The 24,751-nt window shown below is 32.4% G+C and overlaps 1 protein-coding gene across 1 annotated transcript; it reads right to left on the bottom strand.

Moving 5' to 3' along the window:
* Positions 1-292: 292 nt before the first annotated feature.
* On the bottom strand, positions 293-24,751 carry LOC149550852 (agamous-like MADS-box protein AGL66). Its single transcript, XM_089789585.1, has 11 exons — positions 24,570-24,751; positions 24,220-24,273; positions 23,785-23,798; positions 23,567-23,630; positions 23,422-23,446; positions 23,273-23,334; positions 1,704-1,803; positions 1,456-1,524; positions 1,147-1,292; positions 745-1,027; positions 293-558 (listed from the first exon to the last, which is right to left on the bottom strand). The coding sequence occupies exons 1-11, from the start codon at positions 24,749-24,751 to the stop codon at positions 424-426; spliced, it is 1,134 nt and encodes a 377-aa protein (XP_089645711.1). The 3' UTR covers positions 293-423.

The raw sequence follows: 24,751 nt of genomic DNA, 5'->3' as shown, positions 1-24,751 counted from the left end.
AAAATAAGAACATAATAAGATATTCTACATATTTAAAATCTAAATAAATAATCATATAGATAGGACAAATTTTTGTAAATGAATATGATTTCAAAAACCCATTCTTAAACATATATGAACAATTTAATTTAAAAAATCAATCTCAAATTTTATTTATAAAAATATGCATAATTTAGTCACATATCAAAATCAAAGTTTATTATAAACTATAAATATTTTATAAAATTTAATATTAAAATAAATGAAATCATGTACAATATCAATAAAATATTTTTTTATTAAAATTCCACCACCTATATTTTAACAAGGATAAAATACATGATAATAATACCCTAAAAGTTACCTATAAAAAAATCCTATAAGTGTGAGGAAATGTTAATATAATAAAGGTAATATCTATATAAATAAGGAGACACACCCACCTTAATTAGTAGGAGGTACATCCCCTAAGTTAGAGTAATAGGGTGCATCAATCCCATTATCTTGAGATGATTCTTCATGATGATATTGATGATGATGTGATATCATGCTTGAAACATTGTCTAACATAACCAATTCCTGAACGTACAATTAAAAAAAGTACATATTAGAGAATTTAAAGTTCAAAAATATGTAAATAACAAAATAAATTAACAATAAATTAGTAAAGAATAATTTTGATCTAGACAACAAAACTACTAATATATATATACACAACTAATTATTGAAAGGATCTTAGTTGGAGTGTGAGAGGGTGTAAATTACCGGTGCTAAAGAGAAATGATTTTGCACAATTGGTAAAGATGGCATCAAGCTATTTCCAAACATTGATTGCCATTGAGAAGAAAGTGTCTTTGTAGAACTATAGTCATTTCCAATCATATCATGCTCAATATGCTCATCACTAGTGTTTCCTTCCAAAGAAGGATAAACAAACTTCAAATGTGATTTATTGGAATTGATTGCATGGCTTTCAAGCTGCATGTTGTCATTGCCTTGTTGAAGGGATGGACAAATATTTATAGGTATACATTCTTCCACAACATCTCTTCATTTGACCAAGTGGAACACATATTTAGTTTCAAATTATTTGAAAACACATTTGATGGGTGAAATGAAAAACACAATCTTAATTAAATTCACATATTTTTCAATCATAGAACATACCTCATTCCCAATATGCCATTAGCATTGTTAGGCTCTAAATTTGTTTGAGCACTTGTTTGTAGGTCTCTCTGTGATATCCAACTTAGCATATGACTCTCACTTGATCTAGTACAACTTGGATTTCCATTTTGTCGTTGAATATACATCTGTATAAAAGAATAAACATATAAAATTAATTTGCAATTAAAAAAACACTTTATTATGATATATTATATTAAAAGCATTATCCAAATACATCTTCATTGGTGGGTGATAGATACAAAAAGGAAATTAAACAAAGAATTTTTATTTCCCATACATGGAACATACCTGTATATTTGATTGACCATGTACATATGCTTGGCTGTATGGAGCTATTCTAGATTGTTCAAGGTATTGCTGCAACATATTTAAAATTACTTTAAAATAAAATGATTTTAAATTTTAAAAAGAAAATTATTAATAAATTAATAATAATTTTAGTATTCTTAAAATATATATTTTTAAATTTTTGATATTTTTACTTTTGAAGATAAATTTGAATATAAAAATTAATTGAATGAAGAGGAATTATTTACCTTTTTAGCTTGAACTCTACTTAAGGATTCTTCAAGAACTCTCTCATAATACTCAGCATCTTGTAGTGAGGTTATCATATTAGGATCTGCTTCCAAACACCTAAATTTTACATGGAAATGGTGAGATAATTGTTATGTGCTAATTAAATCATTTATTATTGTTAAACTTAATTGAGTAATCTTTCATGATCTTAGGCAAGAGCCTAGAACACAACAACAACTTGTGAGCCTTTCATGTGGGAGGTCTTGGGTTCAAATCAAGTCAAGTTTAACATAATAATAATTAATTACAACAAAATAATAATAACAATTAATCTAGGCTTCGATCCATTATTGATAATTTAAAAAAGAAAAAAATCATTCATGATCCGAAAAAGACAAATATATTATTCAAATGAACAAACGTAAGGTTTTCTAATTTTAAATCTTTTCAAATTATGACGTTTTAATGGAAAGCACACAAATACATTGTTGATAAAGATTGATTACGATATACAAATATAAATAAAATTCAAAATATAGTATTATAATCAATTAGAATTAATAAATAATTATATTAAGTAAAACTTAAAAATCTATATAATAATTAAATCAAAACTTCAATGACATCAATGAATATTTTTAGCTATAAACAAACTAATGGGATAAGTAGTGGGTCTCATCTCTAAACCACCAAATTTCTCTTAACTATCTACAATTTCATTTTGTTTTTCTTCACATTTTGGAATTGCAAAATAACTAGAACTATTCTAGGAGTTTACTTTGTGGCAAAATAACCTAACCATCTCTACTCCTAGTCATGGTCAAATCCATGTAAAGAGAAGCAAGTGATAAACATGATTCATTTTCCCAACAAAACTATAAAAGTAATTAATCTTCAATTGTAACTTTTCTTTGTACACTAGTATCTAAAAGTAAAGAAAAAGATGTTACTATCCTAGAACCTTAAAGAAAATTTTATCTAAATTTTTAATACTTTGTTCTCTTGAATACATTTCTCTATAGAAGAATAACAAATTCTATTTCACAATCAAATCATGAATATGTATCATAATTTTTTCATGCCTTAAAATGAGGGTTAATTATGTAATTTCAAAATTTTCTACATGCCTAAAGATACATACATCTCTCAAGCTAAGGACCCAATGATGATTAAAAACATATTCAAAACATATTTTTACATTACTATATTAGGAAAATAATGGAAGGCTTAGGTCATATTATCATATTAAAGGGTCTACATAAATGTTATCATGTAGTAAAATCTATGAATGACTAGTCATTTCCCAAGTTACTTCGTACAAAACTTGAATTTTTAAAAATCTAACAAGAAATTTAGAAAATAAATTTCTAATAAAAGAATTATCCATTTAATATCATGTAGTTTTCTCACCTAAAGAGATTTATTTTAAATTTTCTATCAAGAAAAAAACACATTTTGAGGGTTCTAAAAAAGCTTCAAGTGAAAATATGGTGTTGAAATTAGAAGATTGATTATTTTGGAGAGCTCTGCAATTTCCCTTGTGCACCCATATGCTAGGATTCTTTTCTATAGTTCCCCAACAATCTTGTTATACCACATTAATTGTGGGAGTTCCTTATCAAATTTTTAATGTATGTGGTCAATTTTAGCACAATAGTTATTGCTAGTGCTAAAGCGTTGTCTCTCAATGATCATGGTTCCCCTATGAAAAAGACCACTAAAAATTGTACCCAAATTTTGATGAAGTTGGTGAAAGGCTTGAAAAATCTACTTTAATTGGATAGTTTGTGGGTCATGTCCCTTTTGAAAGTGATTTGAAGGATTGGGTTGCCAAGGCTTGGCTCTCTCATGGGGTCCTCCTTGATTGGTTCAAAACTTGACCAAAGTAATTTTACTTTTCCCTTTTGGTAACCCTTTATATGTGGAAGGTGTTCTTAAAAAAGGCCCTTGGTTCATTTGTTCCTCTCTTCTTATTTTTTGGCCATGGTCTCAAGACTTTGTTGTCTTAGATGACAAAAAAACTCAAAGTTGCAACATTGGTCACGTTTCTTGGTTTTCCCTTTGCCCCGTTGACCTTTTCACAAAATATCACCCATAATTTAGGTCAAGTAATTTTTATGGAGCCTAAGCATGTTTTCCAGGCCCTCCCTTAGAAAAGGGTTTGTGTTGAAATTGACCTTGCAAAAGACCTTCATGAAACTATTGATTGTTAATGTAAATAATTAATTATTATTACACTTTACTTAAGTTTACTTAGGTTAAATGCATTACTTTATTAGTTTTCATGTAGACACCTAGGAGTGTGCATAGTCATATGAGTTGTCTTGTTGACAACATAGGAGTTTGCAAATTCAACTGAGTTGTCATGTAGACAACACATTTGTTCACACTCTAATTAAGCACATGGTGTCTACAACATCTTTTTATGAGATACACCTATGTAAGCTTATCCTCTCATCATCGCACAAACTCCTATGCTCAATGGAGGATAATCCACTCTTGGTGGACATGTATTGTGAGGCTTATCACTTTGCTAACTCCTAGTCATTCTAGATGCCTTTATATATAGGCACTTCTAGTGTGTATACATCAATTATTCATTTTAATATTGTTATTATGATCATACATTGTTCGTCCATACTGTGCCAAGTTCTTGAGGTTTTTGATCTTGGTGTCATTTTTCCCTAAGGAAAATTCTTACGTGGTATCAAAGCTGAGGGAGAGTCATTTCATAACCATTGGAGACCATTTTTGCTTCACCTCTTGGAGGACCACAATTTAGATCCAGAGTATCTACAGCTATTGGGAGCATCTAGAGCTAAAGTGGACCTCACCATTCTATTTGGAGCGTCAATTCGAAGAATTTTTTGACTATAAATTTACCTAACCTAGGACATAGTCAAAATTGAGGCAATTTTTTTTTTTGCAAACCAAAACCCGAAGGCCCAAATGTCAGAATTTGTATGATCTTTTTAGATCTGTGCATTTAATTTTTGAATCTATATTTTTTATTTTCATCTTTTCATTTTTTCAAATTTGCAAATTTTTTTTTTTCTAAAAAAATTCTGGCCTATTAGGCCTGTAGTAGACTATTTATTATAGGCAAACTGGGTGGTCAAATCCTGGCAGCCCATGGTTAGCATTATTTCTCTACAGGTTGGCACACATTATACCTGATGCATTACTAGCACTTTCTAAAATGTACTCCTAGTCCTTAACCCTCCGGGGTCTATTTAAGGAGATTTCTGGCATTGTAAAAGGCAGTTTGGAGGGAGTTTGAGAGGGGGTGCTAAAAGGAGAAATATTCTCCAGATTTATGCTATTGTAAGCCCTTAGGGCATGTTTTGAAGTTTATTTTCTCTGCACTATTTGTACTAGCTTATTTTTCTCAGTTAATAGAATTCCCCTTTTCTATTGTGTCCATTTTGTTGTTGGGTTGTGTCCCCATCAATACCTGACAAATCATATAAACTGACATTCACAACCAGATTCCATATATCAGCATACACATTCAACAAACTAGCGGCCTTAAATCATTTTAAAATCGATGCATCCAGGCTTTTATTCACTCAGTATCCTTCCACATGGTGAATGTGGGATTAAAATCCCACATCCATCACCACCAACTTCTCTTCCAATGTTGGATGCTTCGCAGGTGCTTTGTGGCCTCTATCGATCCATCGCTGCTACTACTCGATCAACACCACCTCCACCACTCCTTAGCATTGGTAACCTATGGTGACCTCTGACCACCAGTAAAACCTTTCCATTGCTGTCAATAGTACCCTTCCCGACGGCCACATTAGAACGTCCATGTTATTTGTCACGTCAGGTCCCTCATAGTGCCACATTAGGTGCCAACTCAGCCTAAGACATGTCATTCATATGGATTTGCCAAGTCACCATCCATACTGCCATGTAAGCCAGGGGCTGCTTTTTGTGCCGACATCACCATTTTATAGTGTTAAATTTGACAATATTTTAACCATCACAAGCAGGTCATAGTCCACTACCATGACAACCATTTGGACATCAAATTTAACCTAGCAGTTTCCTTTGTAGACCCCTCACCATATGCAGTTTTGATTTCACAGTCCAACTTTGGGAGGCCATATCTCAGTCATTTAGACTCCAAATCAGGTGCAATTTTTTTTGATTTTGGCTAGAATTTCCTAAAAATTTTAGTGATGTTATTATTTTCTAGTTTTGGTGCATGGATTTTTCAAAAAAATAAGTTTTTGGTGACTGTACCTATCCAATCCTGCTTTTTGCAAATTCAAATACTCCGTACAGGCTCATCTAGACACATTTTTAGGTTCCATTTTTTTTTTAAGTTCATAATTTTTTGTCTACTTTCTAGATCTACAATCAAATTATAGGCTTGTGTGGACATAAATACCACTTTTAGAAATAGGTCCTTTTTTGCATTATATTGCTTTGATCAAACTTCAACATTTTTGTACATCTAAGCTACATTACTGAGTACTAGATTTGAATTCCAAGAGGAGGTTGTAAACAACAAAACTAGAACTCCACTTAGGCCCTAAATTAGCAAGTGGCTATTGTAAACGCACTAAGTATAAAGTGCCAAAATCATTCATTGGGGGGGGGGAGGGTTTGATTGAGTGAAGGTGTGGGGGGGGTGTCTCTTGGTGTTGTGTTCCTATTTTCTCACTGTTATCTTTCTTTCCTTGCATTATGGGAAACCTTAAGATTCCAACATTAACACATGGTCAGTTAAAAAATGGCATGAATTGATGAATGATGAAGTTTCTCAATATGCAGATGGCTCTTTTCCCAAACCAACAGGTGATTAAGTATCTCAAAGTGAAATTCGTGCTTGGCAAATAGTAGATAGGAAAGCCCTAGGACCCATTAGGTTAGAGGTTGATGACAAGATCATCTATCAGATCACAAAATATAAAACATCCAAGGAAACTTGGGATGCCCTTAAAAACCTATATGGGAAAGTGACCGAGGAGGATGTCTACAAGATTGAAGATGAGCTTATCTCCCTAGATCCTAAGAGCTTTGATTCTATCCAGGATTTTATTATTAAGGTGAATAAGTTGAGAACAAAACTTAATGATTGTGGTAGTCCCATTAAAGATGACAGATTGATTTATCTAATTCACAATAAGTTACCATCAGAATACTCCACATTTTCCTCTTCTTTCAATGCCACAAAGACTACCTTAGGGGCTTTGTATAAGAAAATCACTTTTGATGACCATGCTCAATTGTTAGAAGATGAACAAGCTAAAATTGATAACAATGGGGATTCTCAAGTCTTAAAAGTCTAAGGCATTGGTGGCTAACAATGAGAGCTCTAAAAATTCAACTGGTGAAAGTTCAAACAAACGCAAGGGCAAAAAGAAGTAGTGGAAAGATAACAAAAAAGGGGACACATAAAAGTCAACCCCTAAATCAAATCAACAAAAAGGCAAGTCTTCTCCTAATGCCAACAAAAATGGGGACAATAATCAGGAAAATAATAAGTGTGCCTATTGCAAAAGAATTGGTCATGATGAACATCAATGTTTTTGATAAGATAAATAGGTTTGATAGGGACCTTGAAACCCAAAAGTTACTACATATCCATGGTTGATAATAAGCAATTAAAGCCCAGCCAAAAAAGACAAGTCACATGGCTGAATAAGCACTAAGCCCAACCAAAAACAAAGGCCAACAAAAAGGCTAGAAAAAAATCCAGTCATAAAGCTAGGAAAGATAAAGCCAATAAAAATAGCAAACACGGAACAATAAAAGATAGAACAAGAAAAATTACTCTTCTATCTTCCACTCGAGCTCCTGCATATTTTGAGCAACTTCATAGGCTTTGTGAGTCTCCTCTATCATCTTCTTTTGGGTCTTCTATGCATCTTGATCCATACTGGTGAAAGTAATATCAATAGCCACATCCTCATCAGTTCTAGCTCTTCCTCTGTCCTTATCATCATCCTCATCCAGTAGGCCTCTGGCTTTTAACACACCAGCCAAGGAGAAAATTTTGTAATTGATTGAATTGAGAATGGAAATCATTTGATTTGCCAAGTTATGATTATAGTTTTCCAAATTTTGAATTCTCCTCTCAGACAAGCTGATTCTATCCTCCTAGTCCTTCTGGTTATCCCGACCTGGCTCTTTCTTGTTACTCTCCATTTGCCCAATTTTCTCGCTGACCTCTTCCAGCTCGTGATAAAGCCACTTGATTGATCTGCAATTATCAATCATGCTTTTATGAGCATTATTCAATAAATTCATACGTGTCTCCCTTGCATTGTCCATTATTGCCACAATTGCAGGATCGATAAGATCTTCAAATTAAGGCTGGTTCTGATTTCCTACCAGAATTTGGGGATTCATAAACTCTCTTACAATTCCTATTTTTGTAGTTCTGACATTGAAGTTCTTCCAAGCTTTTCACCTTTCCTTCACTACTAATTCACCACCTTCACTCCCAATATCCTCCTTATCCTGCTTCTGGGGTTGAATTTGGGGGTGGATAGGGGAAAATGGGATAGTAGACACATTCAACTCCTGGCTCAAAACACCCCCTTTATTCATACCAATTTCCCTCTTCTATTTTTTTTGAGCAAATTCTTCAATTTGTTCTCCTTTTTCTCCTTTCGCTCTTCATCAAATACCATATCCTCCCCTTCCTCATTATAATCCTTTTCATCTTGGCTTGAACTTTTTTGCCCATGTCCTCTAGGACTCTTCCTACTAGGGGTTATGGAGGAAGGTGACTTCATTTCCTTTTCTTTTACTTTCTTTCATAAGGAAGTGTTCTCCTCCCCCTCTGAGCTAATACTCTGGATGTCCTTAGAATCAGAGGAGAAACTCGAACTGCCAGTGTCCTCAATAGAATCCACATCATGCGAAGGATTATTGCTAATAGTCTGAGCTATAAAGTACTCATGAATTAACAATAATAATCCCTCATGCAGAATAGGATTCATAGAGGGTTTCTTCTTAAAACTAGATATAGCCTTACTCATAGAAGTTAACAAATAGTACAAAAAGGAAATTTTAATGCCATGGCAAAAATGGTTAAGAAGAATGAAATGACGAGTTCTCACTCGATCAAATCTAGTATCTAGCATAATTTACTCAATAACAGTGGGTAAGACAAACCTCCAAAGTTTCTTGATGGACTCCATTTCATAGTACATCTCACATTTTACCAGTTCATTCTTCTCTTCTGAGTTCTTTACAAAATCCTTAACCACATTCATTGATAGCTTCTTGTCTTTGAAGAATTTGAAACCCTTCGATGGGATTTTAGACATGATGGTGACAAATTCCTTAGTGACCTAAAAAGAAACACCATTCACTTTCACCTTCCCATCCTTCCACGAATTCACCATGCTGTTAGTTGCATCTAGGTCAAAACCATGGAGTTTTTCCATATAATTTGCAATACCTCCCTTCTCCAAATTTTCCCAAACTTTAACCCTGTTTTTTCATTTCTCCAATTCCCCCATAGGCTCCTTCATACCACATTCACCAACCATCTCTGCACTTTCTTCTCCAATAATTCTATAAATTTCAAACTCTGCAAACCCTTCTCAGAGCAATGGACAATTTGGTGATTGTTCCTTTGAAAAGAGCCAATTTGTTTTGCATAACCCCATAAAAAGTAGCAAATGTATGTTATCACAAGTATATTGATAATTTGAAAAACACCATGAAGAAACACAATGTTCCATTGCCTAATGCTTATAAGGAAAAAGGGTCTTCATCTTCAGAGTCTAAGAGCAAAGAGAAAGCTTTACTCACAAACACTATTACTCAGGGAGAATGGATTATTGACTCAGGTGCCACACATCACATGGGTGCTTCAAAGAGATATTTTTCTTCCATTAGACCTTTTGAGGTACCTCACATCTTTGTAGGGGATGATACAAAAGTGGAAGTTGAAGGAAAAGGTGAAGTTGAGATGGAAAATGGAGCATTAAAGGATGTTCTCCATGTTCCTAATCTTACCTCCAACCTTCTTTAAATCTACAAAATCACTCACTATGGAGGTGGAAATAAGGTTGAATTTCTTCCAGATTCAGTGGTAGTGAAAAGCATCAAAGATGACTCTATGGTTGCAATAGGTGAAGCTAATCATGATTCAAGGCTTTACACTTTCTCTTCCTTTGTGCCTAAATCTAATGCACAAGCCTTGTTAATGCATTCAAATATAGAAAGAAAACTATGGCATGAGATATTTGGACATCTCAACCACAAGTATCTTCAATAGCTTAGCAGCAAGAACATGGTTCATGGTCTACCTCAAGTCCAATTTTTAGATGGTGTTTTTTCAGGTTGCACACTTGGGAAGCATCCAAGAAAAATGTTTGACAAAGAGAAGTCTTGGAGAGCACAAAGTGTTCTTGAACTAGTTCATAGTGATGTAGCGGGTCCATTTCCAGTGTCATCATTTGGCAAGTCTCGCTATGCACTTACCTTAATTGATCACTACTCTCACTATTCCTAGGTATTCTTCATGGATCATAAGAGTGAAGTTTTTGAATGATTTCTCAACTTCAAGGCTTAATTAGAAAAGCAATCAAAACAGCCATCATAGTCATTCGAATACATAATGGAGGGGAGTATGTGAACTCAAGACTTATAGACTTTTGTACTCAATAGGGAATTAACCTTTAGCATTCAGTACCATACACTCCTCAATAGAATGGTGTTACCGAAAGGAAGAATAGAACCCTCAAGGAGATGACCACTTGCATGCTACTACATAAGTCTCTTGATCAAGTCTTTTGGGTGGAAGCAATGAATTGTGCAAATTACATCTAGAATAGAAGTCCTTATAAAGCTTTGGATGGTGTAACTCCTTTTGAAGCTTGGACTAGAAGGAAACCTTTTGCAAAGCACTTTAGAGTCTTTGGTTGTCTAAAATGGGCATGAATACCTCCACAAAAATGCATGGCATTAGAACCTCAAAGAAAACCTTGCATCTTTTTTGGATATACAGACTCTCATAATGCCTACAAGTTGATGGATCTAGAGACACATGACATTTTTTATGAGAGGAGTGTTCACTTTGAAGAAAGTTGTCCCAGATTTACTTCTTCAACTCCTCCTTCCTCCTTCATTAAAGAGAATGATAATGATAAAAATGACTTGGAAGATGTTCATCCACAACCCAAATAGAGGCATCAACCAATTGAGGTTGAGGATATCCCTTCTACATCTTCTTCCATAAGACCTAAATGGGCTCAGCTGAAATTGGATGCAAAAGGACCATTGGCAGGAAATCCTTTAGATACTAGGAGGATAAAATCACAACCCAACTCACTCCCTCATGCTTAGATTGTAATTGCTTCTGATCCTCAATCATTCAAAGAAGCTTCAGGAATTCTAAAATGGGATCAAGAAATGGAGGAAGAATATAATTCTCTTATGAGAAACGATAAATGGGACTTAGTCTTTCTTCCTAAGGGAAGAAAATTGGTTCAGTATAAGTGGATCTATTGGACCAAGTTTGTAGTAGATCTAAGTGTTGATAAGAATAAGGCAAGACTTGTTTCAAAAGGTTTCTCTTAGGTACTTGGGATTGACTACACTGAGACCTTTGCACCAGTTGCAAAAATGAACTCTATTCATTTGACACTAGCTGTAGCAAAAACTTAGAGATGTGTTGTTCATCGGATGGATGTGAAGAGTGCATTCTTGAATGGTGATCTTCATGAGGATATTTATATGGAGTAGCCACAGGGGTTCATTTAGGATTCTACCTTGGTTTACAAGTTGAAAAAGTCTATGGACTCAAACAAACTCCAAGAGCTTGGTATGCCAAGATGGATTCTTTCTTCTATCAACAGGGTTCACCAGATGTTATTTCGATCTAAATGTCTACATTCTTCATAGGGATTATTCTCACTTGCTACTTGTGCTTTATGTTGATGACTTGATCATTACAAGGAGTACAACATCCATGATTGATAGTTTCAAGGATACTTTGCAAGACATATATTCGATGATAGATTTGGGTCTACTTCATTATTTCCTTGGTATTGAGATACATCAGTCTTCATCAGGGATCATATTATCGCAACCCAAGTATGCTCTTGATCTACTTGCTCTATTTCATATGAGTGACTATAAGGCTGCATCTACTCCATTTATTTTAGGTGTTAAGTTAGAAGAAAAGTGTTCCACTCCACTTGTTGATGCTACTTTATATAGATAGTTGGTTGGAAGTCTCATCTACTTGACACATACATGCACTGACATATCATTTGCAATTGGCATGGTTTCTCGCTTCATGCAAGAGCCACATGAACTTCATTGGAAGGTAGCCAAACACATCTTACACTATATCCAAGGTACACATACATATGGGATATGCAATGTAGGTTGTACTAGACTACAATTAGTGGGTTATATAGACTCAAACTATGTAGGAGATATTGATTCTCACAAAAGCACTTTAGGATACATGTTTCATCTTGGTTTCAGCCCCATTTTTTGGCAAAGTAAAAAGTAGAACACTATTGCTCTTTCATTGATTGAGGCTGAGTATCGAGGAGCTATCAATGTAGCTATAGAGGCTATTTGGTTACAACATATTCTGAAGGAGTTTGGTTTTGACATACCCAGATCCACAATCATACATTGTGATAATCAAAGTGCCACTGAAATCTCTAAACATACTGTGCAACATCAATGCACAAAACATATTGAGGTTCATATACACTACATCAGAGAGCTAATTCATGAACATGTCATTGCATTACAGTAGTGTCCTAAAGAGCAATAGATTATCAACATCTTCACCAAGCCCTTCACTGAGGTCAAGTATTTTCATTTGCGAGATCTCTTGGGGGTGCAAGGTTTTTCACAGGGGGGGTCACATGACTCTTCTCTTCTTTATTGTACTTATCTCTCTTTTTGGGGGAGGGTTTTTCCCATTAGGTTTTCCCTCTTTCTCTATTTTCAGAGAGATTGTATTGCATTTCATTGGATTGCATAGCATTGTATGTAGAGCATTGCATTTGTACATGAGTATCTAACACAGCCTAGTAGTCAGGAACCATTATGCATTTTCATCATAGCTTTTGTGAGCTTAAGTTCATTCCCCTAAGTTGCACTTAAGGGGGGGTGTTAGTGTAAATAATTAATTATTATTACACTTTACTTAAGTTTACTTAGGTTAAATGCATTATTTTATTAGTTTTCATGTAGACACGTAGGAGTATGCGTAGTCATATGAGTTGTCTTATTGACAACACAGGAGTTTGCATATTCAACTAAGTTGTCATGTAGACAACACAATTGTTCACACTCTAATTAAGTACATGGTGTCTACAACATCTTTTTATGAGATACACCTATGTAAGCTTATCCTCTCATCATCACACAAAATCTTGTGCTCAATGGAGGATAATCCACTCTTGGTGGACATGTGCTTAGTTGTGAGGCATATCACTTTGCTAACTCCTAGTTATTCTAGATGCCTTTATATACAGGCACTTCTAGTGTGTATACATCAATTATTCATTTTCATATTGTTATTATGATCATACATTGTTAGTCCATATTGTGCTAAGTTCTTGAGCTACTTGATCTTGGTGTCATTTTTCCCTAGGGAAAATTCTTACATGGTATCAGAGCTATACCAAATTCTTACATTGATATTCAAGTTGGTGGACAATTTTTCTTGCAACATGTCAGGTATTTGAACTCACCTAATACATGTTTCTGATGTCACTCTACATACCATAAATTAAGGATTTCCTTTTGGTAGTGTCAATACTAAGCCTACTCTTAAGGAATTGATTTCTTCTCCAGGTCTAAATCCCACTAAGGAAGAGATGCTAGTTCGATAATTCTTGTTCATAAGGAAAAACAACCCTCAGTTTCTCAACCTAAACAAACTTCACCTACTTCAGCCTCGCCATATCAAGACTCTCCATCTTCCAAGGATTAAATGATAATTTCCCCAATGTGGGATCTTTTTCAAACCTTGTTTCTCAGGGGATGTCCAAGTAGTCATAGATTCTCCAACCATTCCACATGATGTTGATTTGGAGGCTTTGTCTCCACAACTAGCTTTATTGGGTTCTAACACTATGGGGTCCTTGCATCATCACTCTCACAACTCTCCTATTCATGTGAAGCTTGATGATGTAGGTTTATATAAGAGGTAGGTGTCTAGAAAATTTCTATCAAATTTTCCATTCAAGATCAAATTTTTTGTACAATAGCTTCTCCTCTCTTGAGGTCAAGGACACCATGAATAGTGGTTTTTAATGAATCTTCTCTCCTAAAATGTTTGAAGAATCACAAACCTCTCTCAAAATTATTTTATTTGAGATGTTCATCATAGGTTTTCTTGAACCGATACATTTTTTTAGCCTCCAAGAGATCAAGATAGTTAATTTTTTTGTTTGTTGTGACATATCATGTTATGTGCCCTCACAACTTAATTTTTTCACCTACTCATGAAGATGGTAGAGGAGTTGTCACTTTCTTGGTGCCACATTGGTAGAATGCTATAATTTATCTCGGTAAGGATCCCATGCACATATCGATGTGCATTCTTATGAAAAATGACAATCCCCATTTTGGGATTATTAATATTTATGCCTCAAATGATGTAGAGGAGAGAAGGTACCTTTGACATGGGATTGATGAATCTTTACTTCTAACTACTTGTACTTTTTGTGGGGACTTTAATATGGTTGAGGTGTCTTTTGAAAAGGACTCCACTTCGCCATTATAGAGGATACTTGATGAGCATAAGGCTTGGTTTTACATGCATAGTAAATTTGACCTTTTTTTATTATCCCGATGCCAACTACCACTTTCCACATGTGGCATGACATATTTGGAGTAATTTTAAGGTTGTGTTTGACAAATTATTTGAAAGCCTTGATTGTGCCATGATCTCCTCACTCAATCATTTTTTCCTTTTGGGACATAACAATCATTTCTAGTTTTATCATTATCTTATGTCACCTTATCAGACCATTTTTCCACTAGATTTTCAATAGAATGGTGTGCCACTTACTACATCCCTCTCATTCTAAATTTGTTTTAAAAACATCAGCTTTGAATCACCCACATTCTTTTTCTCACATTTATAATATAAGGAATTTATAAGCCTTGACCCACTTACCCTTGGTTTGATTTTGTGCTAGAGTGATTTCATTCTTCGAACCACTAAATTACTTCATTTTGATGGGAAATAACTAGCTCATTTCCATGGCCAGTCTTATGCTAAAACTCCTAAGGATTTGTGTGCTCTATTAAGAAATTGGTAGATATCCCTTTATCAACTAATTTATAGTTTAAGGTGGCAACTTTGTGTCATCATAATCATGTTGCTGAGAGTTATCTTGGCAAAGGTGCTCAAATTAAGGTACATTTATATTGGATGAAAGTTGGAGATTGGGATAGCAAGGAATGTTTTTCCTCTCTGCACCCCTACTCCCACCAACTAGTCTAGCAATCATTCTTATATGTATGCTCAACTCCCAAAGATATTTCTATAATGAGACCTTGTCTATTCAATACCTTAAGGAATAACTTATTCTATGGATTATGAAAAATATCCCTCTCCCTATGAATTCTACAAAACCCTTTAGGATTGTCTTGGGTCATACCTTCGCCATAGATATCTTGAAGCATTTCAAAATGGTTCCTTAGGAGTAGAAATAAATAAGGGAAATATTAATTTTATACCTAAATATATTTTCAATTGGCGCACTATTATTTTCTCAATCTTTCTTGCAAAATTAGTATAATTAGGATCACTAGTTGAGAACACTAGTTTTATTATGTCTAGATTCATATTAGATAATATTATAGCTTTTTGGGAGGTTATGGAATGAGCTTGCCAATACAATCAAAATCCCATTTGAAAAAATGATGTTACTAAAGCCTACGACCATATTGAGTAGCCTTTTATTTTAGCTATGTAAAAAGCCCTTGGTTTTGGCCCTGTTGGTCAACAGTTTGTCTTCCTTAATTCTATGGTTTATACCTTGACTCTTAATGTGCCCAGTGGTAAATGAAAAAAAAAGCAGCTGACAATAGAGTGGGTCAGTGTAGTAATCTATCAAATATCCCTGAATTGAAAGGTACAACTCCCTTGAAACACAAGATTTGCAATGAATTTCTTTTAAGTTTTTGGGGTATGCTCATAACCAAGATAACAAGATAATACTCATGCCTATTAATATTTTCTAGAAAATGAGAATCCTCCCATAAGAAATAACCCACTAAGAGAAATTAATTTTAGGGATAAGATCGAGAATACATATATACCTCCATAATTGCTTATTATCTTCCACCCTCTCTGTAGAACAATAACTTGAGATAATATAGAAGGAATCTAAAGATTTTTTACTATAGATCTATCTAACAAAACTAGTCTAGCGGGATTATAGAAAAAAATCTCAAAATTTTTAGAGGTTGGTTGGTAATATTGGGTAGGAGAGCATCACTTTGCTATAGATATCCTATGAAATCATTCCATTTCTCTTTACCTTCTATCCAATTAATGTAATTATTCATAGAGGTGCCATATTGACTAGTGAGCCATCTTTTAGTTTGATATAAGGAGTTTATTTTAGCCAAAGATTTATCTTGATTCCATATATCATCAAAAAATTTCTTTTTTACCATCTCCTATAACCAATTTGCTTCCTTTTCTAAGAACATTCTTGACATTGATTATGCATTTCCAAAGAGGAGAACCCATAAAAGAGGCCAATTCATATAAGAAGGAATCAACTTGTAGATTACCAAGATGCTTCATTTTTAAAAATTAGCCCACTCCTTATTCTCAATAAGCATCCATCCAATTTTGGAAATAAAAGCTTTGTTAAATTGTCTTATTCTTCTTATTCCCAACCCTCCCACTTTCTTAGAAGTATGTAAACCTTTTACATTTGACCAACCAAATTTAATCAAGAATTGTCCTTAATGTTCATCTAAAGGAACTTCTTTCAAATGAATTCTTTCAAAAATATCAAACAAGGATCCTAGGATTTTGAAAAACGGAAAGAAAGAACACACAAATATTTTGCAAAAGGACTTGAGCAATTAAATTTCACCAGCTTGACTTAGTGGTTTCCCCTTCCATCCAAAAGTTTTCTTCTATAATCTCTCTATAAAATTATTCTAATATTTTGAAGAAGGAAATTTGATAGTAAGGGAAAGCCATGTAAGGGTCTCAAAGAGGAGTAACATTAAAACCTAAGACCTATGTGATCTAATTTTGGAGAGAATTTTCAACATTGAAAAAATAGAGTTTTCTCTTGTTACAATTTATTATTATCTAGATACCTTAGCATAAATATTCAAGATCTCCTTGCACCCCAAAAAATGTAAGCCTCACTAAAAAATATGGTATTGTCAACAAATTGTTGGTGCGGAAAGGCTAAAGTTGAGAACCAATCCTCACTCCTCATTGAACATTAACTAATCTTTTCTTTTCTTAATATTACATCCCAAAACTTCAACCACCATTATAAAGGTAATGTAAGAGGGTATCTCCCTACCTAAGACCTTTCCCCATAAAAAAAGAATCCTTTAGAAGAGCCAATGACTAGGATAGAATACATAGTGGTTGTAACAATTTATGATCATGTTAATTTCTTTTCCTTTGAACCCAAAATTCTTCAACACAACATTAATAAATTGCAACTCAAACTTTTTCATAGGCCTTGGATATTTCTAGTTTGAGTAAATTATGTACCAACTTTTTCATTGACTTCCATTGAGTAAACAATATCAAGTGTTGTTAAGGAGTACCCAATTTTAATTTAATTTAAAGAAATATGCATTTAGAGATATCACCCCCAAAAAAATTCCACATATTTGTGATCATTCTCACCATTCATACCCACTTTATTTGAGAACAAATTATTTTTATTGTCTTTCTTTGCTTCTTAATAGATAAGCCATCCTTGTGATACTCTTAAACTTAACTAAATTATATTTCACTAGATTTGGACATAAAAAATTGTAGAGATTGTGTGAGGCCTCGCCCCAACCCATCGTAGCCTAGTGATACATTACCCTTATTTTGTTATTCACGACTCGAGATGTCGAGACATTATCTGATGCTTAGAACATACTTTATTATTTCATGCTGTGTGATGTTACTTCATATATATTTGATGATTGTCATTTAATGTTCATGTATACGTATGTTGATGAAATCAGTAAATGTAGGATTGAGATTTTGATTTAAGTTATTTTAAATGGTTAAGAATTATGTAGGATGAAGAAACCTTTATTGATGTATGTTTTAATTTATGTAAATTTTTGATACATATACATTTATGTACATGTGATTTTACAGGACTACTGATGTGTGCAATGAGTGTGCAGATATTTTAGCCGAGAAACCCTACGGAGGAACAAAACTAATCTCTATGTGCTAAATTTGAAAACCTTGTTGTTCGTAATTCACGTATTTGTATTGTGAGATGTATGTATGCATCTTCTTTGTTCAATGAATGTTAATGTTCGTAATTATGTTCTTTCAGTGTTGCTTGACACTCATAAAATGGTTATTTGCTTCAGTGGTTGTTTAGGGTTAATTGTTTAACCTTTGGACCAAGTTGGTTTAAGTTAGTGTCAATTTTCTATTAGGTTCTTAATTAAGGTTAGTCATCCCTAATTCGGATTAGTGCTTAATTTGCAAGTTAGAGTAGTTAGATGGACCTATTTTATTCCTATATTTTATTTGACTCTAAACCTCTTTCCTAAGGCTTTTAAACATGTTATTATTCTAACCAAAGGGTTTGGGTATGGGTTAGGGGTCTTTTCCAACCCCTAAGCCCCTTTTTTTGACTTTTGAGGTCACTCAAAAAGTCCCTTTTTGCCTTTGTGCGAAAATTGATCATGGTTATCTTGAGTTACCTCACCTCATCTCCACTTAGGGTTTAACCATGGTGTAGGTTGAGTTAGGAGTTTCTAGATTTGTTAGTAGGTGGAGATAGTTATTGCTCATTTTGGGTGGTTGAGTTGGAGGCTTATTTAGAGGCCTTCATTGGGCTAGTGGAGGTTGTTACCCAATCTCTACATTTAGAGAGGAATTCTTGAAGGTTGAAGGAAGGAAAGGGATACTCTACTCAAACTTGTTCATTTCCATTACCTCTTTGTGAAGGTAGGAAATTCTCATCTCCCTTATTCAGTTTTTTTGTTTTGTTTCATGTTCTTGTTACCTTGTGGTTGTTTCACTGTTTGTATGGTTGTGGGTATGTTGGGAAGATTTGAAAACCATGTCATTTTGGTTGTTTCCCTTTCTTGTTTATGTTTACAATTTTTGAGTTTTTCCTTGCATGGGTGTTTTGGTATTACTCACCCTTGGAGAGGGTAGAAGTGACCAATTTAGGGAGAGGTCTGTTTAGTTGGACTCCAACCAGTGTAGAGTCTCTTCTCAGGATGAGAAGAGGGATAAAGGGTAGGGTGTTATGGGCCCCTACCTGTCAGCACAAACTTGGTATGAGTATGGCATGTTTAAATGAAAGAACAGGAGTTCTTGGTTATTAGCCCCGATTGGGCATCTAAATTGGTGTTGTGCTTGACTTCTCCTGTTGGAAGAATCCACCTCTCCCTAGTCTTGATTCATTGTGAATCCTATTGTGTAAACCATGTATGATTATGCATGTTTGATTTTCTTTTGGTTCTGCTCGGTTGTCACCCGATCAGATATTGGTTTCCTCCATGGTTCTTGAAATGAGATTCAGAAAACATTACAAATTCCTTGATTTTGATCATGAGGGAAAATTTGATTTAATTGTTGAAATTTTGGATTGAGATCCTATTGTAAATTTTATTTTAAACCTTATTGTAAATGGCAATGAAGCCGAGTTTTCTTCCTAATTCTTTCCCGGCTAAGCCCTTGAATCAGGTTTGCCAATAAAATTGGTGTTGAGCATATTTGGTTATCATGTGATTTAATTGTGTATTAAATTTAATATGGTTGCACATTAAAAAAATAAGAATAACGGATAATGTCATGAATTGTGATATTTCAAGTTTTTAAATTGTTAAGGAAGAACAACTTGATCGAATGAAATTTCCAAGTTGATGTATAAGTATTAGATGAATTAGGATTCCTACCTTGAGAACTCAAATTATCTCTTCTTTGTTAAATTTCCTTATGAACGAATCAATTGGACTAAGAGATTTTGTATCTCCTTAAATTTTTAAAGCATAAATCAGTTAGTTATCTTTAACCTTGCCATGGATTGCTTATCGGCTGCATTAAGTTTTATGTTGATTGTTATATGAATTATCATCCTAAACTATACTTAGTCCAATGAGTAACTCACACTATCATTGTAATATCTTATCATGAGTAACTTAGACTATTGGATTAGGAAACCAAATAGGAAGGAATTGATGATGTTAAATTTGACAAAATTTCCAAGCTTTCATATATGTTGAAAATGAAAACTATGATCATGCATGCAGATTCACTTTTTATGATTGTTAGATCCAAATGATAAAGTATTGCATTATTGAATGAAACGAATAATTCAAACTCTTGATAGGTTATGGTTGTATCAAGTCATTATAGATTTGCCCAAAAAGGAAATTAGTGACGAATTTAGTCCTTGAATCAATCTATTTTAGATGTGATAGAAATTGTATTGAATCCTACCTTAATCATCTAATAGATTTAAAAGATGCACTATTAATTTTGTAAGCCATAAGAAACTTTAAGAATTAATACTTGGGATAACATTAGCAATATGTTAGCTTTTCAATTTTTTGATCCAACTTAATGTAGAGTAAAATAACTTTACATACCATCCCTAAGAGAAAAATTCCAAAACACCCACCTACAGGATGCTGGAAATTGTATGGAGAAATAATTTATTCTCTTGTTGAACAAACAATATTCCATTTTGATTCTTTATTTCAAATTTTATTAATAATCAATAAATTAATTATGAATAACTAAAGTAACTTATAATGGTCTTTAATATCCTAAATATCTAATTTTGCAACCATAAAACTTTATTGCATTAATGCTTTATCTCCTTCTTGAACGTTAGTATAGAGGGAGGAATAAAATAATGTTTAAAAGTTTTATGAAATTCTAAGTCATCATAAACGATGACATCACCCCCCCATCCCCTCATCTCACCTTGGGCCAAGCGTCTTGGGAAAATGCTAAGTTCACGTCCCTTTTGCTTGGAATGCATTAGTTTTAAACTATTCTTTTTAACCCCCCTTGTTTATCGCCTACCTTGGAGGCTCGTCCTTGCGTGGATGGGATGGTGTACCACTGACGTAGGTCAGTGAGCTTGGGCAGCGCGCTCAGCTTTTGGAAAGAGCACAGGCCTTGGGTAGAGGGGGTAGGGGGTGACGTGGCGGCTAGGGGTTGGTAGGGTTAGTAGGGTTGAGGGTTAGTAGTTAGTAGGCAGGTTAGTTTAGTTGTTTGTGTATTATATTGTTTAATTTAATTAATTTTAGTTAAGTTGTAGTTAGATTAAGTTATAGTGTTTAGTTTAGCTTGTAAGTTAAAATTAGTTAGTTTTTAAACTTTAACTTTAGTTTTAGATTTAGTTAGTTATTTATTTATTTAATTTTAGTTTCTTTATTAATATTTTCTAATAGTTAGTTTAAAATATAATCTAAATTGTTAAGTAATAAGTTGTGTTAGTTTAGGTTAGATGTTGTGTTATTTTAAAGTTAGTAGAAAATTAAGTTAGCTTCTAGTATATGGTTTAATGTAATAAAGTTTAGATTTTAATTAGTTGGTAGTGTTTCTTTTTATATATGCATTCGTAATTAAATGATTATGTAGCTAAGTGTTAATCGATTAAGTTTTAAATCTGTTTAGTAAAGTAGCTTAATTTAAGGGTCATTGGTTAATTAAAACAAGTTTTTTTTAAGTAGAATTTAATTGCTTAGATATTTGACCCAAAAATCTCGTAGTGATCTACACTTTTAATTTAAACAATTTTAGCTATGATGTTGTATAGACATGTAAAGAACCTATACTAAAACTTCTATCTCAATCATTTCAAACTTAGAGCATGTTTAATTATTAGTTATTGTTCAAAAAAAAAAAATTTGTGTGTGTTTTTGCCCTCGTAGTCTGGGCATGACAGATTGTCTTTAAGGTGGAAACAAAATTGAATAAATAACAAGACGTTAATTTGAACCCCTTTCCTTACCACCAATTATTCTTATAGCCTAATCATTGTCCTAAAACAAGCATATATTTCATTCTTATTGTACTTGTCGTTAGACTAGTACTATTGCATTCACTTTGCCCAATTACTTAATTAGTTTGAAAGCTATCCACCAATCACAAGTAATGATTTTTGAATAATTAAAATATTTCTAAAGTTTTTTATTCATTTATAAATTTTATATTTCGTACAAATTATATGATTGGTTGAACTCATTTTGCGTTATAGGAGCCCTTTTTTCGGAGGTTCTCCATAATGCAATATTTTCAGCTAGAATCAAGGTAAAATAAATTTAAGAGATAGTTGCATTAGTTTTAGTTTCCCTCTACATTGGTTAATGCAAATTTACACAAAATCAAATACTAATATAAATGTTTAAAATCTTAATAAATGTAATAACACGATCAAATTTAATTTACCTTTAAAGATTATTTTCGTTAAAAAGTATATATAAGTGAAATAACACATATGAAATTTATAAATGAGAATGTTTTCACAAGATGTATTCAAAGTAAAATGTATTTACAACTACCAATGAGATAATGAGAGTATAATAATTTTACACTATTCTATTTATTCATTTATAATTATACTTAGAGAACTTATTAATTATTATTATTTTTTCACTTTTTGCATTAATTTATTTTTCACTTTTCTAATATTTGAATTAGGTTAGATTAAACTAATTAGAAATTTATTTTAAAAATAACAATTTATATTTAATACTTACAAATACAACTAATAACAATAAGACAAGTACATGCCATTATGTGGCACTTGTTTCATTATAGAGATTGTTACATGTGTGCTCTTATATATGTGTGTCCAGATATATTCTTAAAATAATATATGATCTCCTCTTAAATTATTTTGATATATTTCATTTATAAACCCAAAATCCTCAAAAATATTTTAAAAGATGTAAAATCATAAATAAGTAAATAAACATTCTAAATACATACATCACAAGCCTTATATAAATATAAAATCAATAGAAATTAAATGGTTAGTATTCATAGACAAATTATTTAATATGATTAAGTAATTTTGAACTCAAAGCTTTATAATAGAGAAAAACAATTTGATAGTGAATCTTTTTATATAAAATTATTGTGGTCATAAATAATTACTTATATCTTAGAAAAAACATAATTCCTTTGAATTATAATATTAAAATGAATTAATTAAGTTAATTAAATTTTTTTTTTTAAAGTAGTAATACTACAGCTTAAAATTTGCAACTACAAAAATATGATTGTATGGTTAATATTTTATGATATAATAATGACTAACAATTATAAATGAAAATTTTATATATTAATACTTAAAGAAACATAGTGAATAATTCAAAAGTTTAATAAAACAATTACACAAATTCAACAAAAATGATAATAAGAGAGTACCTTAATCTTGCTTCTACATCTTCTAGTTGCAATCTCCATACATTGATCTCCCTTTGAAGTTCCTACATAGTTACTATTATAACCATACGTTTCAAATTAATGATAACTTTATAAAGTATAAATGTGTTGCATGATAAAATCAAGCATACCTCAACATTTGAAATGTCTTCGGGACTGGTTATGATCATGCATAGTCATATATAGAAAAACATAAACAACTATCAGTTTGAGGCAATACTTGTTAAGAGAATTTAGCAACAAAATAAAAAATACTAAAACAAAATTGTTATAAACCTTGTTAAATGATTGGCAAGTTCATTGTCGAGCCTCAATTTCCTCAATGCTTTATTTAGAAGTTGCCCATACATATATAGATTAATTTTTTTGATTGCATGCTATTTTTTAGATTCAATTTTTATAAAGATATCATTCTTTCAAAAATATTTAAAAATATATAAACAACACTAAAGAAGAAAATCTAGATAAAAAATGTTTAACTATGAGACTTACTTCTTGATTCTGAAACCTAAATGTTTATCGTGTTTGAAGAAAAATGCAAAACAAAGGAGAAAATATTGTTATGATATTATTTACAAGATAAAAAAAAAGGTATACATATGATTTTATAAAAAGTTCAATAAACTAATTTAATTCATTTTGCTGGAAAAGAAAAAACACCGTGACTATATATTTTTATTATTAAATTCATAACTCAATTCATCTATATGTAAAAATTCCTTATAAAAATTTTGTAATAAGAATGGAGCAATGCTCCTCTTATGAACTATTTGTATAAAAAAATATATAAAAGCATGCATTTCTATAAAAGATCTATGTGAGGATATTGAAATTAAAGTGAAATATATTATATAGACATTGGTTTTTTAAAGTAAAATATCAATATAGATTTATTTTCTATTTTTAAAGATAGTACAAGAAACATATACCTACCTCGCTCATGTTCTGGTAGATTAACGTAGCGTGTTATAACATCCTCTATCCTATTACATTTAAAATATATATATATATAGTGTTACAAAATAAAAAATAAATGTGTTTCATTACATGTTCACTTATTCAACATGTTTATATTATTAACATAATAAAAACAATCCAAAAATCTATTCAACAAACCTAAAATCATTGGAACAAAAATACTCACTATGCCCTTATTATAAATGAAAATATCTATACATGCACCACATTAAAGGCAACCTACATCCTACTTAAAGATTCAAAAAGCTTTAAAAATCTCCATATTTTTAACACAAATATGAGTGTTTGTAATAGAGATTACCTTTTCTTTGAAAATTCACTCAATTTCCCAGAAGGTGAAAACATAATAAGTGCAATATCAATATCACAAAGAATGGAAAGCTTGTATGCCTTCTTAATAAGTCCATTTCGCCTCTTGGAGTAGGTAACTTGCCTATTTGTGTTATTTTCTATTTTCTTGATCAAGAGTTTAACTCTCCCCAT

This window comes from Cupressus sempervirens, chromosome 6 (assembly GCF_028749045.1).
Source record: "Cupressus sempervirens isolate cs-2001-9-10 chromosome 6, ASM2874904v1, whole genome shotgun sequence".
NCBI lineage: Eukaryota > Viridiplantae > Streptophyta > Pinopsida > Cupressales > Cupressaceae > Cupressus > Cupressus sempervirens.
This window is presented reverse-complemented; position numbering and strand designations above follow the sequence as displayed.